Source organism: Notechis scutatus, chromosome 3 (assembly GCF_049901735.1).
Source record: "Notechis scutatus isolate UNSWTSFEM ecotype Mainland chromosome 3, rNotScu1.2, whole genome shotgun sequence".
Classification (NCBI taxonomy): domain Eukaryota; kingdom Metazoa; phylum Chordata; class Lepidosauria; order Squamata; family Elapidae; genus Notechis; species Notechis scutatus.
In genome coordinates this window covers 112,725,691-112,752,069 of record NC_142011.1, presented here as the reverse complement: position 1 = coordinate 112,752,069, position 26,379 = coordinate 112,725,691, and the positions used below count along the sequence as shown (strand labels likewise).

The 26,379-nt window shown below is 40.3% G+C and overlaps 1 protein-coding gene across 13 annotated transcripts in view; it reads right to left on the bottom strand.

The window, feature by feature from the left end:
- Positions 1–26,379, bottom strand: part of PDE4DIP (phosphodiesterase 4D interacting protein) — a 197,493-nt gene that overhangs the window by 145,128 nt on the left and 25,986 nt on the right. For 11 of the 13 annotated variants that reach the window (XM_087962501.1, XM_087962506.1, XM_087962507.1 and 8 more), the window contains one exon: positions 6,287–6,363. The exons of the other annotated variants lie outside the window; for them this stretch is intronic. In XM_087962501.1, the coding sequence (XP_087818627.1) occupies positions 6,287–6,363 (77 nt within the window). The remainder of the gene's footprint in view (positions 1–6,286; positions 6,364–26,379) is intronic. 13 annotated transcript variants of the gene reach the window in all.

The window sequence follows — 26,379 nt, the reverse complement described above, 5'->3', positions numbered from 1 at the left end:
GATAAAATGAAATAAAGCGTTGCAGAGTGGTTTAAAGTTGATTTCCCAAGGTTGCTTCTGAAATATAGGTGTATCAGTATAGATCTCTCTCTTTTCTTGACACAACTGCAACTTCTCCCAGGACTGCCTATCTGATGCCTATCCTTAGTGAAATATCTCATTGTAAATTAATTCATTATTATTAATAAATCTGTTTGCTGTCCATTGTGCTGGAAGGTGAGGTTTATCTAAGACATCTCTTTAACATTTAACTGACATACTGAATATATCATAAATTGATTTATTAAATAAAGCATATTGTTGTTGTTTCATGCTGTAGAAGAGTTTTAAATGTTGGATTGTTTTTACAGGGAATTTATAAATGCTGTCCATAGTTTCTTTGGATAGTGAGATGGGTGACATATACATTTAATAAATAAAAATAAACAATAAATAAATGATTTCTGAAGGCAAAAAGGCAAAAAACCCAATTCTTTTATAAAATACAGAACGATACATTTATAAAACACTTGCTGGGGCACAACTTTTAAAAATCAGATCTCACCTTCAGTATAGTGGAATTATCAAAATTGTAATCACCTAGAGCAAAATCAATCTGTTTCTATGACTTTCACAATCAAACCATATATTTCAGTTTTTTTACAGTTTAGGGCAGGGGTCCCCAGCCCCCAGGCCATGCACACTGCTGGGCCATGGCTCATTTGCAACAGCACCTTGCAAGGCACACATAGCTCAACTCACATAAGCAGCGAGCCGGAACATACATACATGCGCAGCTTGATTCGCATGTGATAGACTAGTGCACATGCACCTCAACTAATCAAGCCCCCGACTGGAGAAAACCACTCCCCCCACGTCTCCGAGAGACCTCCACCCCCCAAAGGGGAGGGATGGCGGCAAGAGCCAAGACCACAGCCTGTTTCCGTTGCGGAAAGGAGGCCCACCGGATGGCGAATTGCCGGGTCAAGTCGGACCCACCGAAAACACGAGGTCCAGGGAGGAAGCCCGAAAACCCCCCAACCAAGCCCCGCGAGACCGGGCTGAAGATGAGAGAGGTTGTAGAGGTCGCCCTTCCGGCGGGAGAGGAGCTGGGACCTCCAACCCTACTCGACGAGAGCGAGACCGACTCGGAGGATGACATCTCGGTAAGTCCTAACCAAGGGCCCATGACCATCCCAATAAAGTTAAGGGAGCCTACCTCTGGGACCGAGGGAGAGATGTTGGCCTTGTTGGACTCGGGGTGCACGAGGTGTGTAATTAACATGAAAGTAGTTAAGGGTCTGGGCATTGGACTGAGAACTTTAAGAACGCCCATAGCTTTCTGTCAACTGGATGGATCTGTGGCGGGAGGTTGCCCAGCACGTTTTATAATGGAACCCTTAGAGATGACCATGGGAACCGCGAGATCCTATGTTTTATTGTGGCCCCTGGGATGGAACAGCCTCTAATATTGGGATTACCCTGGCTTCGGAAGTGGAATCCCCAGGTGAACTGGAGAGAGGGGTGGATACGCATCCGCACCGATCGGCCACCGGAAGGGGAGGAGCAACACTGTCCGGAAGGGGAGGAGAAATCCCATCCGAATCCGCAAGTTCCGGTCGAGGCAGCTTCTGCAGGTGTCGAACGCGTGGAGGGGGAGGAGAAAATCCCAAAGGAGTACTGGGACTTAAGAGAGGTGTTTAGTGAAGAGGCTTCCGATGAGCTCCCTCCCCATCGGTCAACCGATTGCAGTATTGAATTTCTACCGGGGGTAACGCTCCCGAAACCGAAGTTGTATTCGATGACACCGGGGGAGCTGGAAGAGCTGAGAGCGTTCATCGACAAGAACCTGAAACGTGGTTTCATCACACCGGCCAGACCTCGAGTGGCGGCCCCTGTAATGTTCCGCGAGAAGAAAGATGGCTCCAAACGTCTGGTGGTTGACTACCGAAATTTGAACGCAGTGTCCGTGGAGAACATGTACCCCCTCCCCCTGATGAAGGACATGTTAGCCCACTTGGCAAAGGGGAAGATTTTCACAAAGTTGGACTTGAGGGAGGCCTACTACAGAATCCGGATTAAGGAAGGTGACGAGTGGAAGACTGCATTCAACTGCCCGATGGGTTGTTTCCAGTTCAATGTTCTTCCTTTCGGCCTACAGGGGGCGCCAGCTGTTTTCATGCAAATGATCAATCAAGTGCTTCACGAACATTTATACAAGGGGGTTCTGGTCTACCTCGATGACATTCTCATCTACACGGAGAATAGAGACGAACATGTAAAACTGGTACGCTCTGTGTTGCACAAGTTGAGGGCAGCCAAATTGTACACCAAACTGTCCAAGTGTGAGTTCCATCAAGAGAAAATCGACTACTTGGGATATCGTATCTCTCCTGAGGGCATTGAAGATGGACCCAGAGAAAGTGCGAGCTGTCTTGGATTGGGCCCCACCGAGAACCCGTAAACAACTTCAAAGTTTTCTTGGGTTTGCCAACTTCTATCGGCAATTCATCCCGTCTTTTGCAAAAATAGCCATGCCCAATGTTAGGGATAACATTGTTTTACCCTAACTGTTTTGGGTAAAGATAATAAAATGATGAATCATGGTTTGTCAGATAAAGTGTATGTGACTTTAAGCTAAAGGAATGTAATTAAGGGTGCAGCTGTAAAAGTACTATATAAGCAGCAAGGCACTCTCTGGCTCTTACTGGCTGGCTTATTGAAGACTGCGTTCTTGCTGGATCGGGGAGGAGAAGAAGTGTTGGATTACTTTGAAGATATTTCTCAATGGAGAGAAGATAAGTTTTGGACAGATTTATTATATGTGTACTGACACTGGCTATTCGACACGGACTTTGCAATTAGAGTATCCTCGACAAGACTTGACTGAATTTGGTATATGACTAATGGACTATTTATAATGACTATGCTATAATTCTTAAATGGAATAAATTATAATTTTGATAGCACAAGCGTATCTGTATTTTTACTGCGTGTTAACGAGAAGGCTTATCTCACACATTTACCTGTCTTTCCTATCTGACTTCGCTGCACGTTCTGTTTAGTTTGTTTTCCTTAACACCCGTTGGGGAATCCAGGCTTAACACCCATCACCAACCTCCTGAAAACAAAGGGGGAATTAAAACCAAAGCCCAGCCAACTATTGAATTGGACCATGGAGTGCCAAGCTGCATTTGAAAAGCTCAAAAGACGTTTTGCTGCAGAACCAGTACTGAGACACCCAGACATGGACGCCCCGTTTGTGATCCAAGCTGATGCGAGCGATGTGGCAGTGCGGGCAGTCTTACTTCAGTTAAACGAGAAAGGGACACTACAACCGTGCGCTTATACCTCTCGTAAATTGACTGACACTGAAAGGAGATGGGCTGTTTGGGAGAAGGAAGCGTTTGCAGTCCGTTGGGCTTTACTAGCCTGGAGACATTTTTTGGAAGGAGCGAAGCACCCATTTGAGGTATAGACGGACCATAAAAATCTGGAAGCTTTAAAAACTCCTCGGAAGCTATCTCCTAAGCAAGTTAGGTGGGCTCAGTTTTTCAAGTGATTCAACTTCTCGTTGAAATATATCCCAGGGGGAAATTTTTTTTATGGCAGATGCTTTGTCTAGAATGCCTCAATACAACAGTATTTGTAAAGAAGTGATAAGGCCCATTGTGTCCACTACACAACTGGCTGCCCCCGTAGTCACCCGTGCGCAGAAGAGAAAACAGGAGAGAGAGTTGTCCACTGACCTGATGGAATGATTTAAGGAGGCTTTGAAAACGGATGAGTGGTTTCTAGCAAATGCGAATAACTGCACCGTTCGAGATGGTCTAGCCTGGATAGGTGCAAAATTGTATGTGCCCCAAAACTTGAGAAGCCAAGTGTTACAACAAACTCATGATTCCAAAGTGGCTGGTCACTTTGGGTTTGTAAAGACTCTACATTTGGTCAAACGGCAATTCTGGTGGCCTTCATTGAAAAGGGACATCGAGACTTATGTAGCGAGTTGTCCAGTTTGTGCTTCAGCAAAAAGACCTCCTGGAAAACCGACAGGTTTGCTGCAAAATGTGGCTCGACCAACTGCTCCTTGGAAGGAAATTTCCATGGACTTTATAGTAGACCTACCCGAGAGCAGTGGGCACACAGTCATTTGGGTAGTGACTGACTTGTTCTCCAAACAAGCCCATTTCATCCCTTGCTCAAAAATCCCTTCGGCAAAGACATTGGCCAGACTGTTCATTATTCACGTTTACAGGTTGCATGGTGTACCTGAGCATGTAGTTTCTGACCGAGGAGTCCAATTTACCTCGAACTTTTGGAGGGAATTTTTGAAGTTAATAGGCTCTACCCAGAGCTTAAGCTCCGCCCACCATCCTCAAACTAATGGGGCTTGCGAGAGAACTAACGGGGTGCTAGAGCAATACCTCAGGTGTTACATAAATTATCAGCAGGACAACTGGGTGGAGTTACTGCCTTTTGCGGAGGTGGCATACAATAACTCTGTTCACAGCAGTACGGGGTTTACTCCTTTCAAAATAGCAACAGGGCAAGATTTTGTGCCCATACCTGAACTGCCTGGCGAAAACCCCAGTGTTCAATCGTTGAGCGACTGGATATCTCAACTTCAACTTAACTGGCCGGTTGCACGTAAAGCTTTAGACGAAGCGCATCAGTCTCATAAAAAATTCGCTGACAGAAAGCGAGCCCCGCAGATGTTGTATAAGATGGGGGATAAAGTATTCCTCTCAACCAAATATTTGCAGACTACCCAAAAATCGAAGAAGTTGGGTCCTAAGTATGTGGGGCCTTTTCCCATTGAGAGGATTGTAAATCCGGTAACTGTTCAACTGACTTTACCAAAGACTCTTCGTCGTATTCATCCAGTTTTCCACATCAGTTTGTTGAAACCCGAACATACCTGTACCTTGAGACCGACCCAGTCTGATCCCCCCGTACCACTGTTGATTGAGGGTGAACAACATTTCGAGGTTAAAGAAATTCTAGACTCTAGGAAATGGAGGGATCGTATTCAATATCTTGTAGCTTGGAAACATTTTCCTCCGTCCTATGCTGAGTGGGTTAATGAGAAAGACATTAGGGCTCCTGAATTGCTTAAGAGTTTTTATGCCAAATACCCTGATAAACCATAGAGATGTATGCCAATGTTAACATATGATTATTTTTTCTTACAGGGACTAATGTCCTTCTTCTAGGGGGGCCGAATGTCAGCCTCAAGATATCTTCCTATTAGTATATTCTGTCTTCTAACTATTGCATATCTGCTGCTATGCTAATTTACTTCTTTCGGCTGTCATGAAATGGTGGGAGGGGGGAATCTTGGAAGGGAAGAAGGCAGGAGGTGTTTTGCATTCCTTTGCTGGCTTAGCAAGGGGAGGGGGGATTCTTTTCTTTAACTTTCCATTTCTTCGCTAGCCTCTGTCCCTTTTTGCGCAACTGTGAACTTTTATCAAAATATGTCAAGGTCAACTGACAATAGCCTCATCACCACCTGGAGATGACCACATGATCATATTCAGAAGTTTTAATTGGAAGAATCATTTGAACTTTGGGGGGTGGGAGCAATTCTATTCCTTTGTATATGTGTTCTACCCGCCAATTTCTTAGTTTCGGAATTGGCTCTGTCGTTTCCACTTTATCGCCCAGTAAAAGAATAATCCTGCTCTACACCATGGAGTCTGAGTATTTCTTTTTTGGGATTTAGAGGGAGCACAGTCTGACACTATTTCATTTTGATCTATGACACAATAAAATATTTCTATTATATCTAGTACATTCTCTTGACCAAAATTAAGATTTTGTTTACAAGATGCCTTAGGATTCAATACAAGCATTCACAAGAGTGCACAAGCAAGTAAATGGATTCCCCAGCTAAACCATTATCCAAGGTTTCCCAAATACAATTTTAAAAAGAACAGTTCTCTTACTTTTCCAGAAGCCAAGATGAGACAAAAATAAGCATCAACTATTATTTCTAATTATTTTGAAAGTAAGAATTCTTCTTGCTTTTCAGTGTTTTTAATCTAATGAACAATCAGTTATACAATGATTTGCAGACACATGGAAAGAGAATACAGTCATATTCATCACTTTGACTCATCAGATATAGAAGCAGACAATGGAGTTGTTTTTAACAAGGTAATCAAATACTCCATATAATCACTGTTTTACATTGTTTATTTATGAATACAGATAGTCTTTGACTTACCACCCTTGATGTAGCTTATTACATTTATTGATCAAAGTCCATGTTCATAAAATTTTAATCTACATGATATACTTTGCTTACCATGCTTTTTCTAAACTTTGCTGCTTCTCCTGGAGCTCTTGCTTCAGGCTCTCCACTTCCACTTTTAGCTCAATATTCTAAAAAAGAACAGTGAAGAATCAACATAATCTATTGTACTGTACTGCTGGATTTTTTGTTCTGGTAAGTCAGCAAGTGGGACCCATGACCATCCCAGTGGAGTTAAGGGTGCCCTCGTCTGGTGCCCAAGGGAAGATGTTAGTCCTTTTGGAATCTGTTAGCCCTTTTGGAATCTGGGTGTACAAGATGTGTGATTAGCCCAGAGGTGGTAGAGAAACTAGGGCTGAGATTAAGGACATTGAAAATACCAATAGCATTTTGCCAGTTAGATGGATTGCTGGCTGGGGGAGGCTCGGCTCATTTTGTAATGGAGCCAGTGGAAATGTCGATGGGGGACCACTGAGAGACTTTGTGTTTTATTCTACTCAGATTACCCTGGCTCCCAAAATGAAATCCTCACATGGACTGGAGGAACGGTATGTTGTGCATCCATTCCACACAGCCACAGAAGGGAGGGGGAAGTCCCCTAGTAATAGCCAAAGCCACAAAGAAGCTGGCATCAGTGGCAAGTGAACACATTGTTGGGGAGGAGAAAATCCCAAGGGAATATTGGGACCTGTTAGGAATCTGTCCACCAGTTAGTTGGGTTGGCAATATATAAACCAACAATGTATGTTTATAGCTTTAAGACAAAATCACTGTATTGATTTATACTATATTCCGATTGGTTGATTATATTGCAAATTACCATAAGAGAGAGCTTGGGATCATAGCTTGCTCTCTCTGACATTCAGTCTCTCTGACATTCTCTTTCTCTGACATTCTGTTGCTATCTAAGGTTCTCTGTTGTATTTATGCTGTGCTTATATATTGATATCTTTGTTTACTGTAAATGACAAAGGCAACTGGTAAGAAGATTTTGTAATTAGATATTCTTTGGACTGTTAAACGTATATGACCTGGACCGTTTATTGGACTGTGCTATTTCTTAAAGTAAACTTTAACTCAGTTTAGTTTATCTGTGTGTGGCTGAATAATTATTCATAACTACTCTCATAAACGTTTCCATGTGCATATCCTTGGTACTCAAGGGTTATTCTGTACATATCATAACAAGACCTCAGGGAGGTGTTTAGCGAGAGGGCTTTGGACATGCTCCCACCCCATCAGCCCACTGACTGCAGCATAGAGATCCTCCCTGGGGTGAAACTCCCTAACCCAAAGCTCTATTCAATGACCCTGCAAGAACTGGAGGAATTGCAAACTTTTATTTTATTTTTTTTTATAAAGTTTTTATTTTTTACAACAAACCTACAAACAAGACATAAAAACATAAAACCATCTTTCAATTATATACATACAGTGTGTCAGTTGGTTACAATCTTTTGTGCTATCCCTTTTTTTGCCATTACTCACAAGTTGTATAAATTCTCACCTTATCAATCTAACATGTGCTTATGTATTATCAATCATTAATTATTCATTTGACTAAACTATTTCTCCATCATTTTATGTGAGAAATTTAGATCTTCAAAAATTCTTTTCCTTATCTAATTGGAATTGTCTGGAATAAATACTGTATAAGATTCTAGGCAATACATTCATGTTAATTGTAGATATTCTCCCAATCAATGATAATTGTAAATTTTCCCATTTTATCAAATCTGTCGCAATCTGTTGTTTGAGTTTAAGATAATTGTCCTCCTTAAGTGTGTTACATCTTGGTGTTATGTGTATCCCTAAAGACTTAACCTTATTTGTGACCTGGTTCCCCAAAACTTCATCCAATTCTTTCTTTTGTCTTGCTAATATGTTCTTTGTTAAAATCTTTGTTTTATCTTTATTTATTTTCAGACTTGCTACTTTCCCATACTCTTCTATCTTTTCTATCAGTTTAGGTGCTGATTTCAATGGATCCTCTAATATGAGTACCAGGTCATCAGCAAAAGCTTGCAATTTATACTCTTCTTTTTTTAATTTTCATTCCTTTTATTTCTTTTTCTTCTCTGATGGGATATTCAGCACTTCCAGTGTTAACACAAACAACAGAGGCGACAGTGGACAGCCTTGTCTAGTCCCTTTTCTTATATCTATAAAGCCTGTTAACTCTCCATTTATCATAACCTTTGCAGTTTGTTTACAATATATCATTTCTATGGCTTGGGTAATTTTTTTTACCAAAGCCCATTTGTTCCAACTGTAGCAGCATAAAATGCCAATTCACATTATCAAAGGCTTTTTGTGCATCTAAAAACATCAAAGAAAAGTTTTTCGGGATGTGCCTCATAGTATTCCAGTGTGTCTAAATTTATTCTCATATTGTCTTTAATTTGTCTCTTCGGCAGAAATCCATTTTGGTCAAAATTAATAAAATTGTTTAAGTATCTTTTCAGTCTTTCTGCCAGAATTGAAGCAAACATTTTATAATCTGAGTTTAATAGGGATAGCCTGTAATTTTTAACTTGCTGTGGGTCGGTGTCCTCCTTCAGTACAAATGTAATATATGCTTCTGACCATGTTTTGGGTATTCTCTTCCTTGTCATAACTTCATTCATAACTTCTAATAAGTGAAGATTCAATGTTTCCTGAAATGTCTTGTAAAATTCCGCTAGTAGACCTGGTGCTTTCCCAATATTTTGCTTTTTTAAAGCTTCTGTTAATTCCATCATTGTTATGTTACTTTCTAACATTATTCAAAATCTTTGAGTATCTGGGGCAGATTTGCTTCCTGTAGGTATTGTTGAATTCTTTCTTCCTGAACATTCTCTTGATGGTACAATTTTCCATTATAATCTTGAATAATTTTTTTCTTCTCCGCATTTCCATAGCATACATATCCTTGTTCATTTATCAATTGATTTATCCCTCTTGAGTCTCTTTCCTTTCTCAATTTATATGCTAGCCATCTGCCTGGTTTATTTGCATCTTCAAAATAGTTCTGCTTAGCATTTTTAATTTTTTGTGTTATTTCCTCTTTTTCCAATAGCCCAATTTTATGTTTAGTTATGTAAATTTTAATTTTAATGTCTTTTTTTTGGTGGAAATTTCTGTAGCTCTTTTTCCAGTCATCTTCCAATGTTTTAAAAGTTTTTCTCTGTTTTATGTTTCTTTTCCTTGGGTAATCCATTATCAAGCCTCTTGTATAAGCCTTCATCATGTCCCAGAGGTTCTGTAATGATGTATCATCTTTTGTGTTTTCTTTAAAGAAGAAAGTCAATTCACTCTCAATTTTCTGTTTAAAATCTTTTTCCTTTAATATTGTATTATTTAGAGTCCATCTAGATCTCCTTTTTTGTGCTTTCCATACAACTGTTATTGGATTATGATCTGCCCAGGTATTTGTTTCTATTTCAATGTCTTATATGTTAGAGAGCAATTCTGTTGACATCCATATCATATCTATTCTGGACCATGATGCATGTCTATTTGAATAAAAAGTATATTGTTTATTTTCTGCATTTCTCTCTCTCCATGCATCTTTTAGGTTTATCTCATCTACCATTCAAAAGAAGGATTTTGGCAATGTCTTTCTAGTTTTCTTTGCTGCTTTCTGTGTTTTATAATCCAATTTGTCATTTATTATTCCATTAAGATCTCCCATCAGACAAATATTAGCATAGTCCAGTTCAATTATTTTCATATGTAATTTCCTGTAAAAATCTTCTTGATTATCATTTGGAGCATAGATTGCTATTGAAAGTGTCTTTAGATTATTGTCCAGGCAGTTTGAATTGCTTCCATTGCATTTCAAATTCCCAGAGATTGTGGGAGGAGCTGCTGGCTGCTTGTGAAGGAAGCAGAGAGTGAGTAGAAAGGAGAGAGGCAGTTTGAATTGCTTCCATTGCATTTCAAATTCCCAGAGGTTGTGGGAGGAGCTGCTGGCTGCTTGTGAAGGACGTAGAGGGTGAGTAGAAAGGAGAGAGGCAGTTTGAATTGAATCATACAACTATAAACCAAGAATACCAATAATACATTTAGGGTAAGTGCGCTTGAGATTGTGATTTTATTTTATTTCAAAATGACTGGCTTAGTTCAGTGTAATACTTGTTTTATAGCTGTCTTTCCTAGTACTCTTTTCAAACTTGGATACTGTCTTCTTTGTAAAAAAATTACCAGTCTACATGGACAGATTACCTATCTAAAATCTCTAATCTGTGCTCTCCAAGCAGAAATTAGGCACCCAATCCAGCCATCTATTGAGCTGCCATGCTACCAGCCCCCACTATCACAAAGATCCTACAGGAAAAGGGCAGTATGGACAACGGTGGGATCTGGCAGGGTGAGAACTGTGGACCATAAACACAGAGCTTTTGCTGTGTCCCAGCATAACAGATACAGTGCCCTTGCTGACCTTAATAGGGACACTAAAGTGGCAGGTCAAGGTAGTTGTGATAATGATAACTCAAGTAAGCTGGGGATCATGGTCCTAGAAGAAGAACTTACCTTGGAAAAGAGAAAGTGTGAATCAGGTGTTATGCACCAGTCACACAAGAAGAGCAAGACATCCAAAAAGAGAAGGCACCTTCTGGTTGGGGACTCAATTGTAAGGGATGTAAATTTAGGAAAGGATACTGAGGTTTTGAAAGAAGTCAGGTGTCTACCAGGTGCTACTGCCAGCAGAGACAAGAAGCGTATTCTTAAGATAGTCAAGAATGCCAGCAAGGACTGTGATGTTGATGCTATTATACATCATTATACAAATGATCTGTCCCAGAAGGATGTACTTTCTGTTCAGAAAGACTTCCAGAGCTTCGGGTATGAACTTAGTAATATGGGCTGTAGGCTTATCTTTTCAGAGGTTCTACCAATATACAAGGAACAAAAAGGGAAAGGGCAGCATGTAGCAGAGTTTAATGTATGGCTAAAGGAGTGGTGTAAAAGGGAAGGCTTTGGTTTTATTAGTCATGATGTCTGCAGCTGGTCCAATGAAAAACTGTACAAAAGAGATGGTTTGCATCCATCAAAAAAAGGGACTGAGTTACTTGGCATTAAATTCACAGATTTCCTGGATGAACATTTAAATTGAACAGTGGGGACAGAGAATTAATGGATTCAGAACATTTCTGTCCCCAGCAACCTAAAACTAATAAGGATACCAGTGCATGCAAAATAGATGTTTGTGCAGGTAAGATTATCATTATAATGACACCAGAGTCTTGGATTTTAAAAGAGCTGATTTCAATAAACTCATAGAGAACTTGGGAAAGATTCCATGGATGAAAATCCTAAAGGGGAAAACAACTCAAGAATCTTGGGAAACTCTAAAAAGTATGATCATAGAAGCCTAGACCAGCACAATACTACTGAGAAAGAAAAACAAGAAATCCAAGAAGAAACCAGCATGGCTGCACAAAGTTCTCTCTGGCAAATTGAAAGAAAAAAAGGACAAGTACAAAAAATGGAATATCAGCAGATAGGCAGAATATCAGCAGATAGGCAGAATATCAGCAGATAGCCAGAATCTGCAAAGACGAAGTCAGGTTAGCAAAGGCTCAGAATGAACAAAGACTTGCAACAAAAGTCAAAGATAATTAAAAAAGTTTCTTCCAACATATAAATAACAAGAAAAAATCAAGGAAACAGTCGGTCCACTAAAGAGAGAAGATGGCAAGGAGGCAACAGGCAACAGAGAGAAAGCAGAACTGCTTAACTCATTCTTTGCATCCGTCTTCATGCAAAAAGAAACTATAGCTCAACCCACCAAAAACAACTGTAAAAGACAGACCAGAAAGAAAAGTTAAAATAAGCAAACAAATAGTAAGAGGACACCTGTCTGATCTTGATGAAAACAAATCACTGGGACCTGATGGATTATATCCCAGAGTTTTAAAGGAGTTGGCAGAGGTCATTTCAGAACCACTGCACCATATCTTTCAAAAATGCTGGAGCACCGGGGAACTACCAGAGGACTGGAAAAGAGCTGATGTGGTCCCATCTTCAAAAAAGGGGGGGAAAACAGACCCAGGAAACTATAGACCAATCAGCCTAACATGAATACCTGGGAAGATACTGGAAAAGATAATAAAAAATAGATCTGCCAACATCTAGAAACAAGTAAAGTAATAACTAGCAGTCAGCATGGGTTTGTTAAGAACAGATCTTGCCAAACCAATCTTATTTCATTCTTCAACATAGTGACTAAATTAGTAGACCAGCAAAATACTGTGGACATAATATATTTAGATTTCAGCAAGGCATTTGACAAAGTAGACCACAACCTACTTCTTAGTAAGCTAGAAAAAAGTGGAATAGATAGCACCACCACCAGATGGACTCGCAACTGGCTGACAAACCATACTCAACGAGTAGTCCTTAATGGGTCTAAGTCTACATGGAGGGAAGTAAGCAGTGGGGTGCCACAAGGTTCCGTCTTAGGCCCAGTACTCTTCAATATCTTCATTAACGACTTAGATGAGGGAATAGAAGGGGAACTTACCAAATTTGCAAATGATACTAAGCTGGCAGGAATAGCTAATACCCAAGAAGATAGGCTCAAGATCCAGATGGATCTTGACAGACTAGAACATTGGGCCGTATCTAACAAAATGAAATTCAATGTAGAGAAAAGTAAAGTCCTACACTTAGGCAAGAAAAACCAAAAGTACACATATAGACTGGGTGAAACCAGGCTCAATAGCAGTAACTGTGAGAGAGATCTTGGAGTCCTTGTGGACAAGCAGCTAAATATGAGCCAGCAGTGTGCAGCAGCTGCCAAAAAAATTAATGCAATCCTAAATTGTATTACAGAGGGATACAATCAAGATCAAGGGAAGTACTAATACCACTCTATAAAACCTTAGTAAGACCACATCTAGAGTACTTTGTTCACCACATTATAAAAAAGTTGTTGAGGCTCTAGAAAAAGTACAGAGAAGAGCAATCAGGATGATTAGGGGACTGGAGACTAAAACATATGAAGAACGGTCACAGGAACTGGGCTTGGCTAGTCTGGTGAAGAGAAGAACCATGAGAGCAGTCTTCCAATATTTGAGGGGCTGCCACAGGGAGGAAGGGGTCAAGCTATTTTCTAAAGCGCCTTTAGGCCAATTGTTGGAATAATGAATGGAAACTGAACAAGGAGAGAATTAACCTGGAAATAAGGAGAAACTTTCTGACAATGAGAACAATCAACCAATGGAACAGCTTACCCTCGGAAGTTGTGGGAGCGCCATCACTTGAGACTTTCAAGAAGAGATTGGACTGCCATTTGTCAGAAATGGTGTAGGGTCTCCCACTTGGGCAGGGGATTGGACTGGATAACCTACAAGGTCCCTTCCAAATCTGATTATCTGTTATCTGTTATCTCCACCATCAAAATCCTTCCATCATCATCTGTATATATTTGTTCCGCAGGGATTGTATCTCTAATGTATAACACTACTCCTCTCTTTTTACACTGTGTCAACGTTGTAAATAATTTCCCTCATTTTTGTTGTTTCAATATGTGTTCGTGTTGTTTTTTTTATATATATAAAATTTTTATTTGGGTTTTCACAAAACATAATACAAGTAAAATTTCTTTTTTTGAGAATAGCATGATTCTGGGTTATCACTTCTCCATACAGGCACAAATTCAATTTCCTATTCATCTTTGTGTTCTGTTCCATATCTTATTACTATTTTAACATTTTCTCAATAATTTTTCCCTTTCCTTAGTTTTCTCAATCTTACTTTAAATTATCTCATTCCTTTCTAAATTCAATTATATATATCTTTTTCTTAGTTTCAATATCTTTCGAGTCATTATATTTATACTTTTGTCTGTCCTGTTTCAATTTCATATTTTCTTTTCTCATTAAACAAAATTTTTCCCTGTAGTTACTAATTGGCGTATGACACCTTTGTATCTTTTAATTTTTATCCATTCAACTCTTATTTAAACTACAATTTATGCCTTTACAATTATAACATTCAATATAACACAACTTCCAGTCGAATTCTGCTTGGTACATTCTTAAAATATGCACTAAGTTCTTAAGGAGAAAATATATATATAACAATAATAAATAAAATACCTATTCTATTCCAATTCAACTCTATCATTAATGTTAGTTATAATCTTTGACATCTTTAACATTTCTTTTCAATAGGGTATCATACTTCTAGGAACACTTATAATATTTCCATAATTTTTTCATGTTTCTTTCATATTCCTCTTCACTTAAATTTTTATAACACATTTATAATAATTAAAATGTTCCCCTCCTTTCCTAATTTCATTCTCTCATTCTCTTTATTTTATTTATTTATTTATTAAACATTCCATTACATTACAATGAGTATTTTATCTATCATTTTAATCACACTTGTTTCATATTTTCAAAGTTCATTTCTATTTCTAATATAACAATACTATCTTGTGTACCCTTGCAGAATCCCCCTTTCAGTTAGGTTTTCACCCATTATCTCTGTGTCTTCTAAATAGGCTTATACCCTTAATCCTTGTACATTTTTCCTGTTTCTCTATGTCCTGTTTCTGTCCTTTATAATTTCTTTTCCTTTCCCTCTTCCCCCTCTTCTTCTCTCTTCCCTTTTTGACCCCTTCTCTCTCTAATTCTGATTCTCTCTTCTGTAATCCTCTCTTCTGTTTCTTCCTAATGTTGTAATTACTTTTCAAACTATTCTTTTTGGGGGTTGTTTTTTTCAAATCTTAAATTTTTCACTCTCTTTCCCCCCTTTCCTTTCTTTTCCCCACATAGAAATACTTGGTCATTGAAGATGGCTTCTTCTTTGTCCCACCCTTCTTGTTCTACAGGCATTTCTTGTTGTTTCTCATAGTTCAGGATCTCCATTTCTAAAAATTGAAATACGAAGCCAAAAGAACCTCTTCCTTCTTGCGCATCTTCTTTCTGTTTTTTAAGTTCCATTCTCAATTCTTCCAAGAGTGATACCATTTTAAAAACTTTTAAACAACCACCCAATTAATTTTAGTCCTTTAGATCCAATAGCCAAAAATCCTAAAATCACCAAGTAATCCAAATAATCCAAAGCTGTTTCTTCTTGCTTCTTTTTTCCACTTTCTCTTCCTGGGGTTCTTTTATCTTGTTACAAAATTTCAGTTAAAATGTGTCTTTTAGGAATCTTGTTAAAGTTTCACTTTTAATTCCTTTCACTTCCAGGTGGTCTCCTCCATTTTTCCAGATCCCACCCTTTTGCTATTTTCCTTCTTTTAAAAGTTTTTGAGAATCCAGAAATCTTTATTATCCCTTTGACATTTCATTTTCAGCTTAAACACCTGTTAATGTCAAAGTGGATTTTTGCCAGTTTCTTGCTTAAATCTCTTAGTTGTCAATATAGGGAAGAAAAGAAAAAAAACCAAATCCTTTCCCTTCCCTCTCTCATTCGCTGCTTCAAAGTCTTCTTTGGGAACAATGTTGTTCTTTATAATTCAAATTCCAGGGTACCTTATATTGTTGCTTTTTCAGTTCAACCCAGTCAGCCAAAACTTTCTCTTCTTATCTTCCTCCTGCACATTCTTTTCCGGTCGAGTTCTTTTTTGAGGTGGCCATTTCTGACCACCACTGCAACCACCTTTGGGAAAGGGAGTAATGGCCAGCTGGGGAGGAGAGATGCGACTCTTCTCGACCTTGCTGGCAGTCTCCCCCCTCTTCATCACCTCTATGGCTTAGCCCTGAAACCATCTGGCTCGGGGCGCTCCAGTGGCGAGCACAGATCGAAACTGCGCACAATCGCAGATTTCGGTCTGTCGCCAAAGAAGCTCAAACCGGAAGCCTATGTGTTCGTGTTGTTTCTTAATATGTGCTTCTTGTAGGCAGATTATATCAAATTTTAATTTCTCTAATTTATGAAATATTTTTCTTCTTTTAGTAGCTGAATTAAGTCCATTTATATTAATTGTAATCAGTTTTCTCTCATCCATTTTAGACTTTATAAGAAGGATTTGTTGCTCTAGTAGATCTTGGTTCTCGTTGCTCTCTGGATACACCACCTATGGCTCCTTCTTTTTCAATTACTGCTATGCATTCCTCTTGAAATTCAATTAATGACTCTTCTTTTCTTGTATCTTCCTCCTTTCCTCTGAAATATTCCAGATAGAATAACTCAGCTTTTTCAGCTGTATCAATTCTGTGTCTTTGTTCCTGACAGGTAAACATGAGACCTTCTGGTATCAGCCATCTGTAATTTATTCCTCTCTTGAGTAACTCTTTAGTCAAAAATAAATATTCTCTTATCTCTCTCACTCTTCTCAGTATCTGTTTCAGTACCATTATTTCTTTATCTTTGTACTTTAGTGTTTTCTCTCTTGCCACCTGCAGTATTTGTGATTTAATTATATTCTTCGTAAATCTGATATGAACTTCTCTTAGTAGTTTATTTCTCATCGCATATCTTGTGTAGACACGGAAAACCATATCCATTCCATCCATCATCTTCTCTTTAGTTATCTCTAATGCTTCTGCCAAGATTTCTGTCATCATTTCAGCAAGGTTTTCACCCTTTTCTTCTATATTTTGGAATCTAAGATAGAATTCTGACCTATCGATTTCCCATCCCAGTGATCCCAGTAATCTGCTCTTGTTTCTTTCAAATTCACTTAGTCAGGTATCCATATCTCCAATCTTCTTATCTCTTTGTACATCTTGTTCTTCAATTTTCTTAATTCTGTCCTCATATTGCATCATGATCTGTTGGATATTTTTAATTTTCTCATCTGTCTTTTCGGTTCTTTGCTCGATATTCTCCATTCTTTCAATATTTTCTGTTCTCTTTTCAATATTATCTGTTCTTGCTTGTGTCTTTTGAATTCCTTGCATAAACATCTGCAGTGTCACTTCCTTCTCCTTCTCCTGTTGCAACATCATCTGTATTGATCGTTATCCTCCAGATGGTGAGGAGGAAGAAGTTGGAATTGAAGAAGCTGAGGCTGGTATCTTTCTGCTCATCTTACAATGCTTAATAGTAAAAATGGGAAGAAAAAGCAAGAGCAGACAACTGCCACTCCAATAAAAAGTAAAAGCAAAAAATAAAAAAATAAAAAAGGGAAGGGAAAATATCTTCAGGCACTTGAGTACCTTAATCCAATTGGTTTCAATTATGTAAAAAGAAAAAGAGAAAAAAATGTAAAATGGAGAAAGGATGAAAAAATAAAAAAAATTAAAAAGACAGAAATCTGTATATTCCCCTTGCTAAAAAGGTAAAAGAAAAAGAGGAGGGAGGGAGAAAAAATGTAATCTTATTCCTGCATCAAAAGACTAAGGTCCAAATATAAAAATCCAACTGGAGGGGAAGTTAAAAAAAAAAAAAGGAGGGATAAAATGCAATTCTGTCAGTAAGCAAAGCACTGCCATTAAGTATCCAAGACTCTTTACTAAATAAAAAAACAAAAAACAAAATTTCCAGTTCTCTTTTCAAGATCACTTCAAACTTCTTTTTTTCAATTTCAACTCCAGACTCCAGCTATCAGTAGTTCCACAGAAGAGCACCTGCATAAACACTCTACATGCTCTTCCCACTATCTTTTCAGTAAAAAAACTCAGAGTCCTTGAGTATAACACCAAATGTATCAACAAGTAAGAAAGAAAGAAAAACAATGTATCCAAGCCTCCAGGTGGCAGTGTTACTTATTTACCTTCCCTTTCCCTTCCCCTCTAATATTTAAGCCAGGAATAAATGAAAAAAAAATCTAAAGTTGTTAAAAAGAAGAGAAAAAAATCTTGTCCAAGGAGTTATTTGAAAAAAGTAAAAGTTAAAAAAGAAAGACCAGTCCAGTTTAAAAATTGAGAAGCTTTTACAAAAATCCAAGTTCCAATAAAAAGAAAAAAAATAAACCTTCAGGTTTAATTTGTGCTTAATCTTGCCATTTAACCACTTTTATCTTCACTTTAAAATTTTACTTTTAGTCTTGTAGGGTGTTCTCTCCAAAAAATAGTAAGTAGAAATTTATCTCACCAAACTGACACACTTTCTTTTCAGCTTTCTTCTGTTCTGGAGCTGTCCCAGCTTCAGCAGCTTTAATGGCTGCCTCTCCACCACGGGAAAAAAGGGCTTCTCCTGGATCTACCAGGGACTTAGGAATTGCAAACTTTTATTGATAAAAACCTAAAATGGGGTTTCATCCAGCCTGCTAGGCCACAAGTGGCTGCCTTGGTGTTGTTCCAGGGAAAAAAGATGGCTCCTATCGCTTATGCTACAAAAATCTGAATGCAGTTTGTGTGGAAAATGTTACCTGCTCCATTTAATGAAGGACATATTGGCTCATCTAGCCAAAGGAAAGATTTTCACTAAGCTCAATTTGAGAGAAGTGTACTACAGAGTTTGAATTATGGAAGGGGATGAATGACCGCATTCAATTGCCCTTTGGGTTGTTTCCAGTTTAATGTACTCCTGTGTGGACTGCAAAGAGCTCCTGCTGTGTTTATGCAGCTGATAAATGAGATGTTGCATGAGCACCTTTACAAGGGGTTTTTGGTTTACCTGGTGATATTCTTTTCCCCCCAAATATTTTTATTGTACTTTTCCTTTGTTATACATCACATATTAATACTTGTTATTGTATAATTTTCTTGATTATGTATAGGATTTCATTATTCACAGTAACAGTATACCATCTGGGTGCAATCTCTACATTCTTAATTACATACCGATAATAAATCTTGTACATGCAATAGTTATAACTATTATTCTCAATATCCTATTCATCTTCATATTCACTTATCTTTGTTATGAATTTTACACTGTATGTCTAGGCCCTCTATTCATTTTTATCTGTAGTCCATCCATACCATCAAACAACGAAAAACACCAAGTTGATATCACAATTATAGCCAATTAACTGCCGAATAATCCTAAAGTTTACTAATTGTAGTTATTCTCTATTCATTAGGCATCTATGTTTACATTATCCAGATTTCTAACTTCTGGCATTATTTCTACCATAGAATAATTCCCAAATCAAAAAAGTAATCTTCTCCCCATTTCTAATTTCTTCGTACTAATTCTTGACGGTATAGCTTCTGCGTTAAACAATATTCTGCATTTATCCCTCATCTCTTGCCTGTTTTCGTATCTCAATTGTTGCTGACTTCTTGGCATGTCTCCCATACTCCTCCCATGTATCTTCTTATCTCATTCATATTCAATCTAAGTATTTCTTCTATCTCTGTCACTTCTTCACCCTTTTGGACCTTCCATACACTTTTCAATGGTCTTTTCCTGACTTCATAAGTATCTTTCTGTGTATCCCCTTCTAACTCTTGGTCTCTCACAGTATAGTTCACCATTCCTATTTCAGCTTTAACTATCTCCTCTTTTTTATCTTTTTGTATTGTTTGTCAGTTTCCCTTATATATACTTTCTATTTTGTTTCCTATTTCCTGGACTTCTTGTTTGTTGTTTAATGTCTTTTGGTCATAGTTTTCTGATCTCTTAATCATATCATGTATCATTTCTTTTATCTCCCTATTGTCACCATTTCTTGCATACCTTGGATGGTCAATTGTTGTGACTGGAAGGTTTGAGCCTGCTGTGAGCTTTGAGTCTGATGTATCAGAAGACACAGGGTCGAGTGATGAGGAAGGTTTGGCATTGGAATTGGAGCCTGCTCTAATGAGAGATGCAGACGTGAGCCAGGAGGATGAGGGAGTGTCGGAAACTCCCTCCTCTCCAGAACCTTCCACTTCAATCATGCCTCAGGTGTCAGCAACTGATCCACAGAACATACCAGAGTCCTTGAGTGATGACGAATGTTGGGTTGATGCAAGGACTAGACGTAGGTTGAGACGTCAAGCACAATTTGAAAAGAAATGTCAAGTCAGAGACTAATTAGAGAGACTGACACGCCCCTCCAAAGAATATAAGGAGGCGTGTTAGTTAACGGCGCTTGTCTGGATCAAACTTTGTTAATTACTGCGCAGCTTTGAAGAAGCCTCTGTTCCTGTTCCTGATTTATCTTGCGTTATCTCGGCTTGAAGACAGTTTCTGGGAAAGCTGCCAACGACGATTACGGAGACAAGTTAACTCTGTGGTTTCTGGTATTATTTGTTCGTGTTTATTTCTTTGGGACATTTGGACTCTCACTTGTGGCTACAAGTGAGACAGAACATTTTTGATCCAGACCTTCATCCCATCTTCTAACTGAGATGGACCAAACACAGCTTGAGCAGCAACAGCAACAGATTAACCAACTCCTGCAGAATAATCAGGTACTGCAGAACCAAGTCACCCAGTTGGTTAATCATTTAACGCAGATGCAAGCTCCAATTAACCCTGCTGCTCCCCCCCGAAGGAAATGCCCGGTAGCTATGCCAGATAAATTCTCTGGACAGCCTGAAATGTTCCCGGCTTTTATGGGGCAGTGTCAACTGTTTATGTCTTTACGGCCAGAAGATTTCCCTGATGACCGGTCTCGGGTGGGGTTTGTTATTAGTCTTTTGTCTGGTTCGGCTGCAAGATGGGCCACTCCTCTGTTGTTGCAAAATAGTCCTTTATTAAGTGACTATCAGGGCTTTTGGCACCATTTACGTGTTATGTATGAGGACCCCATAAAAACTCAAACCGTAGCCAGACATTTAAAGGACATTCATCAGGGGAAACGCCCTTTGCAAGAGTTTATTGCAGAGTTTCGTCTACTCTGCATGGACTCTGCTTGGAATGAGGCAGCCCACATGGATGCTTTTCAGGAGGGTTTGGCAGAAGAAATTCAAGATGAGTTGGTGCACGTGGAGCCGGCTCTAACCCTGGATGCGCTAGTGGTGCAATGTTTGCACATTGACGCCCAGCTTCAACGGCGCAAGACCAGATGCCCAGTTCTGGAGCCGCCCTACCACTCATGGCCGCAACCTCCCATACAACCAACACCCCTGGTATCCCATAATGCCGTGACCAGGACCGAGGAACCGATGGAGTTGGGTACGCTCCGCCCTCGGTTGACAGCACAAGAATGCACGCGGAGATTTCAGGGAGGCCTGTGCCTGTACTGTGGAGGGTCGGGACATTTTGCCAGTTCCTGTCCCACTAAACGACGGGGGGTATGAAAGCCAGTGCCCAAATCTCATCCTGTACCATCGGGAAACGGGGCAGGCCCAGCCTCAGGGAAACCCTAGGTCGGGCACATACCACACAACTGCCCAAAGTAGCGGAGGTGAACTCTGGTCCTCCCCGACGTTTGCTTTTGGACACGCAGGTTTTCTTGCAGTCCCGGTCGGAGGGGATTCCTGCGGTGGCATTGGTGGACTCGGGGGCTACTACCAATTTCATGGACTGGGCTTTTGTCACCCATTATAAAATTCCCTTGGTTGCTGTGGAGCCTCCCATTAAAGTGGAAACCATTGATGGGCGGGAACTGCGGTCTGGGCCTATTCGTTTTGCTACTCAGCCATTATGCCTGGTCATTGGGGACCATGAGGAGGCGATTAGCTTTTATATCACCTTGGACCTCCATCTTCCCTTGGTTCTAGGAATGGCTTGGCTACGGTTGCACGATCCTCGGGTAGCATGGGCACAGAACGCTATTTCGTTCCCAAGTCTCCAGTGTGTGGACCATCTAAGACACTTCTGTGCTGGTCAAGACATCGCAGCCCCCGTTGTCTCTGTACCTCCTGAACTATCTGACTTTTCAGATGTTTTTAGCGAGAAGGAGGCAGATCGGTTACCCCCGCATCGACCTTATGACTGTCCTATGGACCTCCTGCCCAATGCTCCACTACCCAAGGGACGTTTGTATTCACTGTCTGAACCCGAATTGGTCGCTCTGCGAGATTTTCTGGACAAGAACTTGGCCAGGGGGTTTATCAGACCGTCATCATCTCCTCTTTCCGCTCCTGTCCTTTTTGTGAAAAATAAGATGGGGGATTTGCGCTTATGTTGTGACTACCGCAGGTTAAACACCATTACGGTGAAAAATAGTTATCCTTTGCCGCTCATTCCCGAGTTGATGGAACGACTACGAGAGGCCACTATTTTCACCAAGCTCGATCTTCAAGGGGCTTACAACCTGGTGCGGATGCGCAAAGGAGACGAGTGGAAGACGGCATTTGGTACTAGATACAGCCACTTTGAATATACGGTAATGCCTTTTGGACTGACCAATGCCCCCGCGGTCTTTCAACATTTCATGAATGATATTTTTAGGGACATGCTTGATCGGTTCATGGTGGTGTACCTGAATGATATTTTGATCTATTCCAATTCCAGGGAAAGCCACTTTCGCCAAGTCCGCCAGGTATTACAACGTCTTCGGGAGCATAGACTCTATGCGAAGCTGGAGAAGTGCTTCTTTTTCCAGACTTCCATAGAGTTCTTGGGACATATCATTTCTCCCGAAGGCATTGCCATGGACCCATGTAAGGTGGAGGCTCTGTGTAGTTGGGAACCCCCTCGTCGAGTAAAAGATGTGCAACGTCTCTTGGGGTTCGCTAATTATTACAGATCCTTCATCCCGGGTTTTGCCAAACTGACGGATCCCATCACCCAGCTCCTTCGCAAGAAGGTTCCATTCCAGTGGGGACCTCCACAGCAACAGGCCTTTGAGGCCATCAAGAAAGCCTTTGTTGCGGAACCAATCTTGAGACATCCCGACCCCCATTGTCCATTTGTGGTGGAGACGGATGCATCCAATGTGGCCATTGGAGCGGTGTTGTTACAAGCCCCAGCGGATGGCGCACCTCTTTTTCCATGCGCATATTACTCAAGGAAACTTACTACTTCCGAGCGTAATTATACAATCTGGGAGAAAGAGTTGCTAGCCATCAAGACTGCGTTTGAGGTCTGGCGACATCACCTTGAAGGGGCTCGGCACAAGATGGAGGTTCGGACAGATCACCGTAATCTGGAGCACTTGACCACTGCTCAGAAATTGAACCAACGACAGATCCGGTGGTCGTTGTTCTTCGCTAGGTTCAATTTTTCGGTCACGTACATCCCCAGTGGTCAAAATAAAAGAGCCAATGCCCTATCCCGTAAACCGGAATATCTGTGTCCTAAAGAACCTCCTCCTCCACGTACGGTGCTACCACCGGAATCTTTGGCCGTGATCCAGGAACCGGTGGATTTGAGGGCTCGCGTACGAGAGGCGCAGCGTTTGGATGATTGGTCGCAGCAACGAATGAGGCAAATTGGTCCTGATTCTCCATGGACTCTGGAAGAGGGTTTATTACGACATCGGGGTCGATTGTACGTGCCCACCAAAACACTTAGAGCACTCATCATGACCCAATGTCATGACAACCCAACTGCGGGTCATTTTGGGTTCTTCAAAACCCTTCACCTGGTCACAAGGCCTTTTGGTGGCCTAGAGTACGGCATGATGTCTTCGCTTATGTTGCCTCTTGTATACCGTGTCGGCAAGCAAAAGCTGCATTGGGTGCGCCTCCTGGCCTTCTTCAACCACTACCGACTCCGAACCGACCCTGGGGGGCAATCTCCATGGACTTTTTAACACATTTGCCCTCGTCGTCGGGTTATACAACGGTACTTGTGGTGGTTGACATGCTCACCAAGATGGCCTATTTCATCCCATGTAGAAGGTTACCATCAGCTCATGTTACTGCCTGGCTTTTTATACAACATGTATTCCGTTTGCATGGCTTACCGGACAGAGTTGTTTCAGATCGCGGTGTCCAGTTCACCACTCAATTCTGGAGGAGCCTAATGAATGCATTACAGGTGCAAGTATGTTTAGCGTTGGCGCACCATCCGGAAACCGATGGTGGGACTGAGAAAGTAATTGGCATCCTTGCCCAATACCTCAGATGTTTTGTTAATCAACAGCAAAACGACTGGGTGACCTATCTTCCGTTGGCGGAGTTTGCTTTTAATAATTCTCAGCACACCTCCACCCACATGGTGCCTTTTTACGCAAATGTGGGTTACCATCCGAGGCTTTTCCCCCTGTCGATCTTGGATTCTCCGGTTCCAGAGACACAAGACTTTTTGTCTGAATTACATGCGGTGCACCAATTGATTTCCAGACAATTGGAACGAGCAAAAGCAGTCTGTAAACGTTTTGTGGATCGTTCACATTGGGCAACGCCTCCGCTGGCTGTGGGAGACAAGGTGTGGTTGTCCACGAAGCATCTCCGGGTCGATCGTCCAATTAGGAAGTTGGATCATCGCTTTATTGGTCCCTTCTCTATCGAGGCGGTTATCAATCCTGTGGCTTATCGGCTCACCCTACCGCGCTCCATGCGCATTCACCCTGTCTTCCACCGCTCCCTTTTGGTACCTGACACCCCATCGTGTACTCTCCGTTCTCCCGATGATACGGGTCCTCCATCTGGGCCCAGTGCTGATCCTGTTGTTGATACCATGGTGGTTGGCATTTACGATTCACAATGGCTGAAGGGACGATTTCAGTACTTCATAGGGAGGCTGGAAAATGAAACAGAGATTCGTTCCTGGGAGGATGCATCCAAGGTGCATGCCCCGGACCTTATCTGGCTATATCATGCACAATTCCCATCAAAACCACATCCGGATCGTCAGACTCAGGGGAAGGGCCCTGCGGTGAGGGATAGTGTTGTGACTGGAAGGTTTGAGCCTGCTGTGAGCTTTGAGTCTGATGTATCAGAAGACACAGGGTCGAGTGATGAGGAAGGTTTGGCATTGGAATTGGAGCCTGCTCTAATGAGAGATGCAGACGTGAGCCAGGAGGATGAGGGGGTGTCGGAAACTCCCTCCTCTCCAGAACCTTCCACTTCAATCATGCCTCAGGTATCAGCAGCTGATCCACAGAACATACCAGAGTCCTTGAGTGATGACGAATGTTGGGTTGATGCAAGGACTAGACGTAGGTTGAGACGTCAAGCACAATTTGAAAAGAAACATCAAGTCAGAGACTAATTGGAGAGACTGACACGCCCCTCCAAGGAATATAAGGAGGCGTGTTAGTTAACGGCCCTTGTCTGGATCAAACTTTGTTAATTACTGCGCAGCTTTGAAGAAGCCTCTGTTCCTGTTCCTGATTTATCTTGCGTTATCTCGGCTTGAAGACAGTTTCTGGGAAAGCTGCCAATGACGATTACAGAGACAAGTTAACTCTGTGGTTTCTGGTATTATTTGTTCGTGTTTATTTCTTTGGGACATTTGGACTCTCACTTGTGGCTACAAGTGAGACAGAACAGTCAATAATATTTCTTTTAGAGAACTAATATAAAATGTGTTATTGGTAGGCTGAATGTCAGCCTTCAAGATTCCTTTCCTCCTTTTCTTCACATCTTTCAGCTGCCATTGTAATGGGTGTGTGTGAAATAATTGGGCTTTGTGGATGTGGGAAATGTGCTGGAAGTTTAGAGAATGAACTGTATAACTTTGGGGAAAACTTTATTGTTTATCCTTACTTGCTTGCTTACTGTGCAGTTGCAACTCTATCAAAATAAGCCACGGCCAACGGGCAGATGTCTGCATCACCACTTGAAGATGCCCACATGACATTATACATAACTTTAATTTGATGGACCGTTGTGGGTGGGAACATTGCCATCACTTTGTATATGTGTTTTTCATGCACAATTCTTCAGATTCAGAATTCTTTTGATGCTACCACTTGATTTCCAGTAAAAGATATATTTTCTCTATATAATGGAGTCTGTTTCTTTCTTGGATTTTGAATGGAGCACCAACTGAGAAATATATTGTGATTATATTATAAGTGTGGGTCTAGTAGAAATTTCTTTTTTCTTTTTCTTTCTCTCCTCTTTCTGAATGCTAACAGATTAACAAGGACAATTATAGTATAAAAATTAATAGGAATAGAATATAATTTCAAGGCTTTGATTAATGGATAAAAATGAATTGCTAACATATGTAAACATGTTAGATTGATATTTAATAAGAAATTTTTAAGTGTTAAGTAATGTCTTAAGTTATTGTATATTAACCTAGGGTAGATTGTTAATATTATAGTTGGACTCAATAGAATTATGTACCATTTGTAGTAATTTATAAAATAACTAAGATAAAATAAAATAACTAATTCTTACTTTATTCTTATTTTGATTATATTAATTAGATGAAACATTTATTAGTAAGACATTGTTAGAAATATATATTAAAACATAATCATTGTTTCAGGAAAGAAATTATAGAGTAAGATGGTTAACAAAAAGTACTTGTAAGAA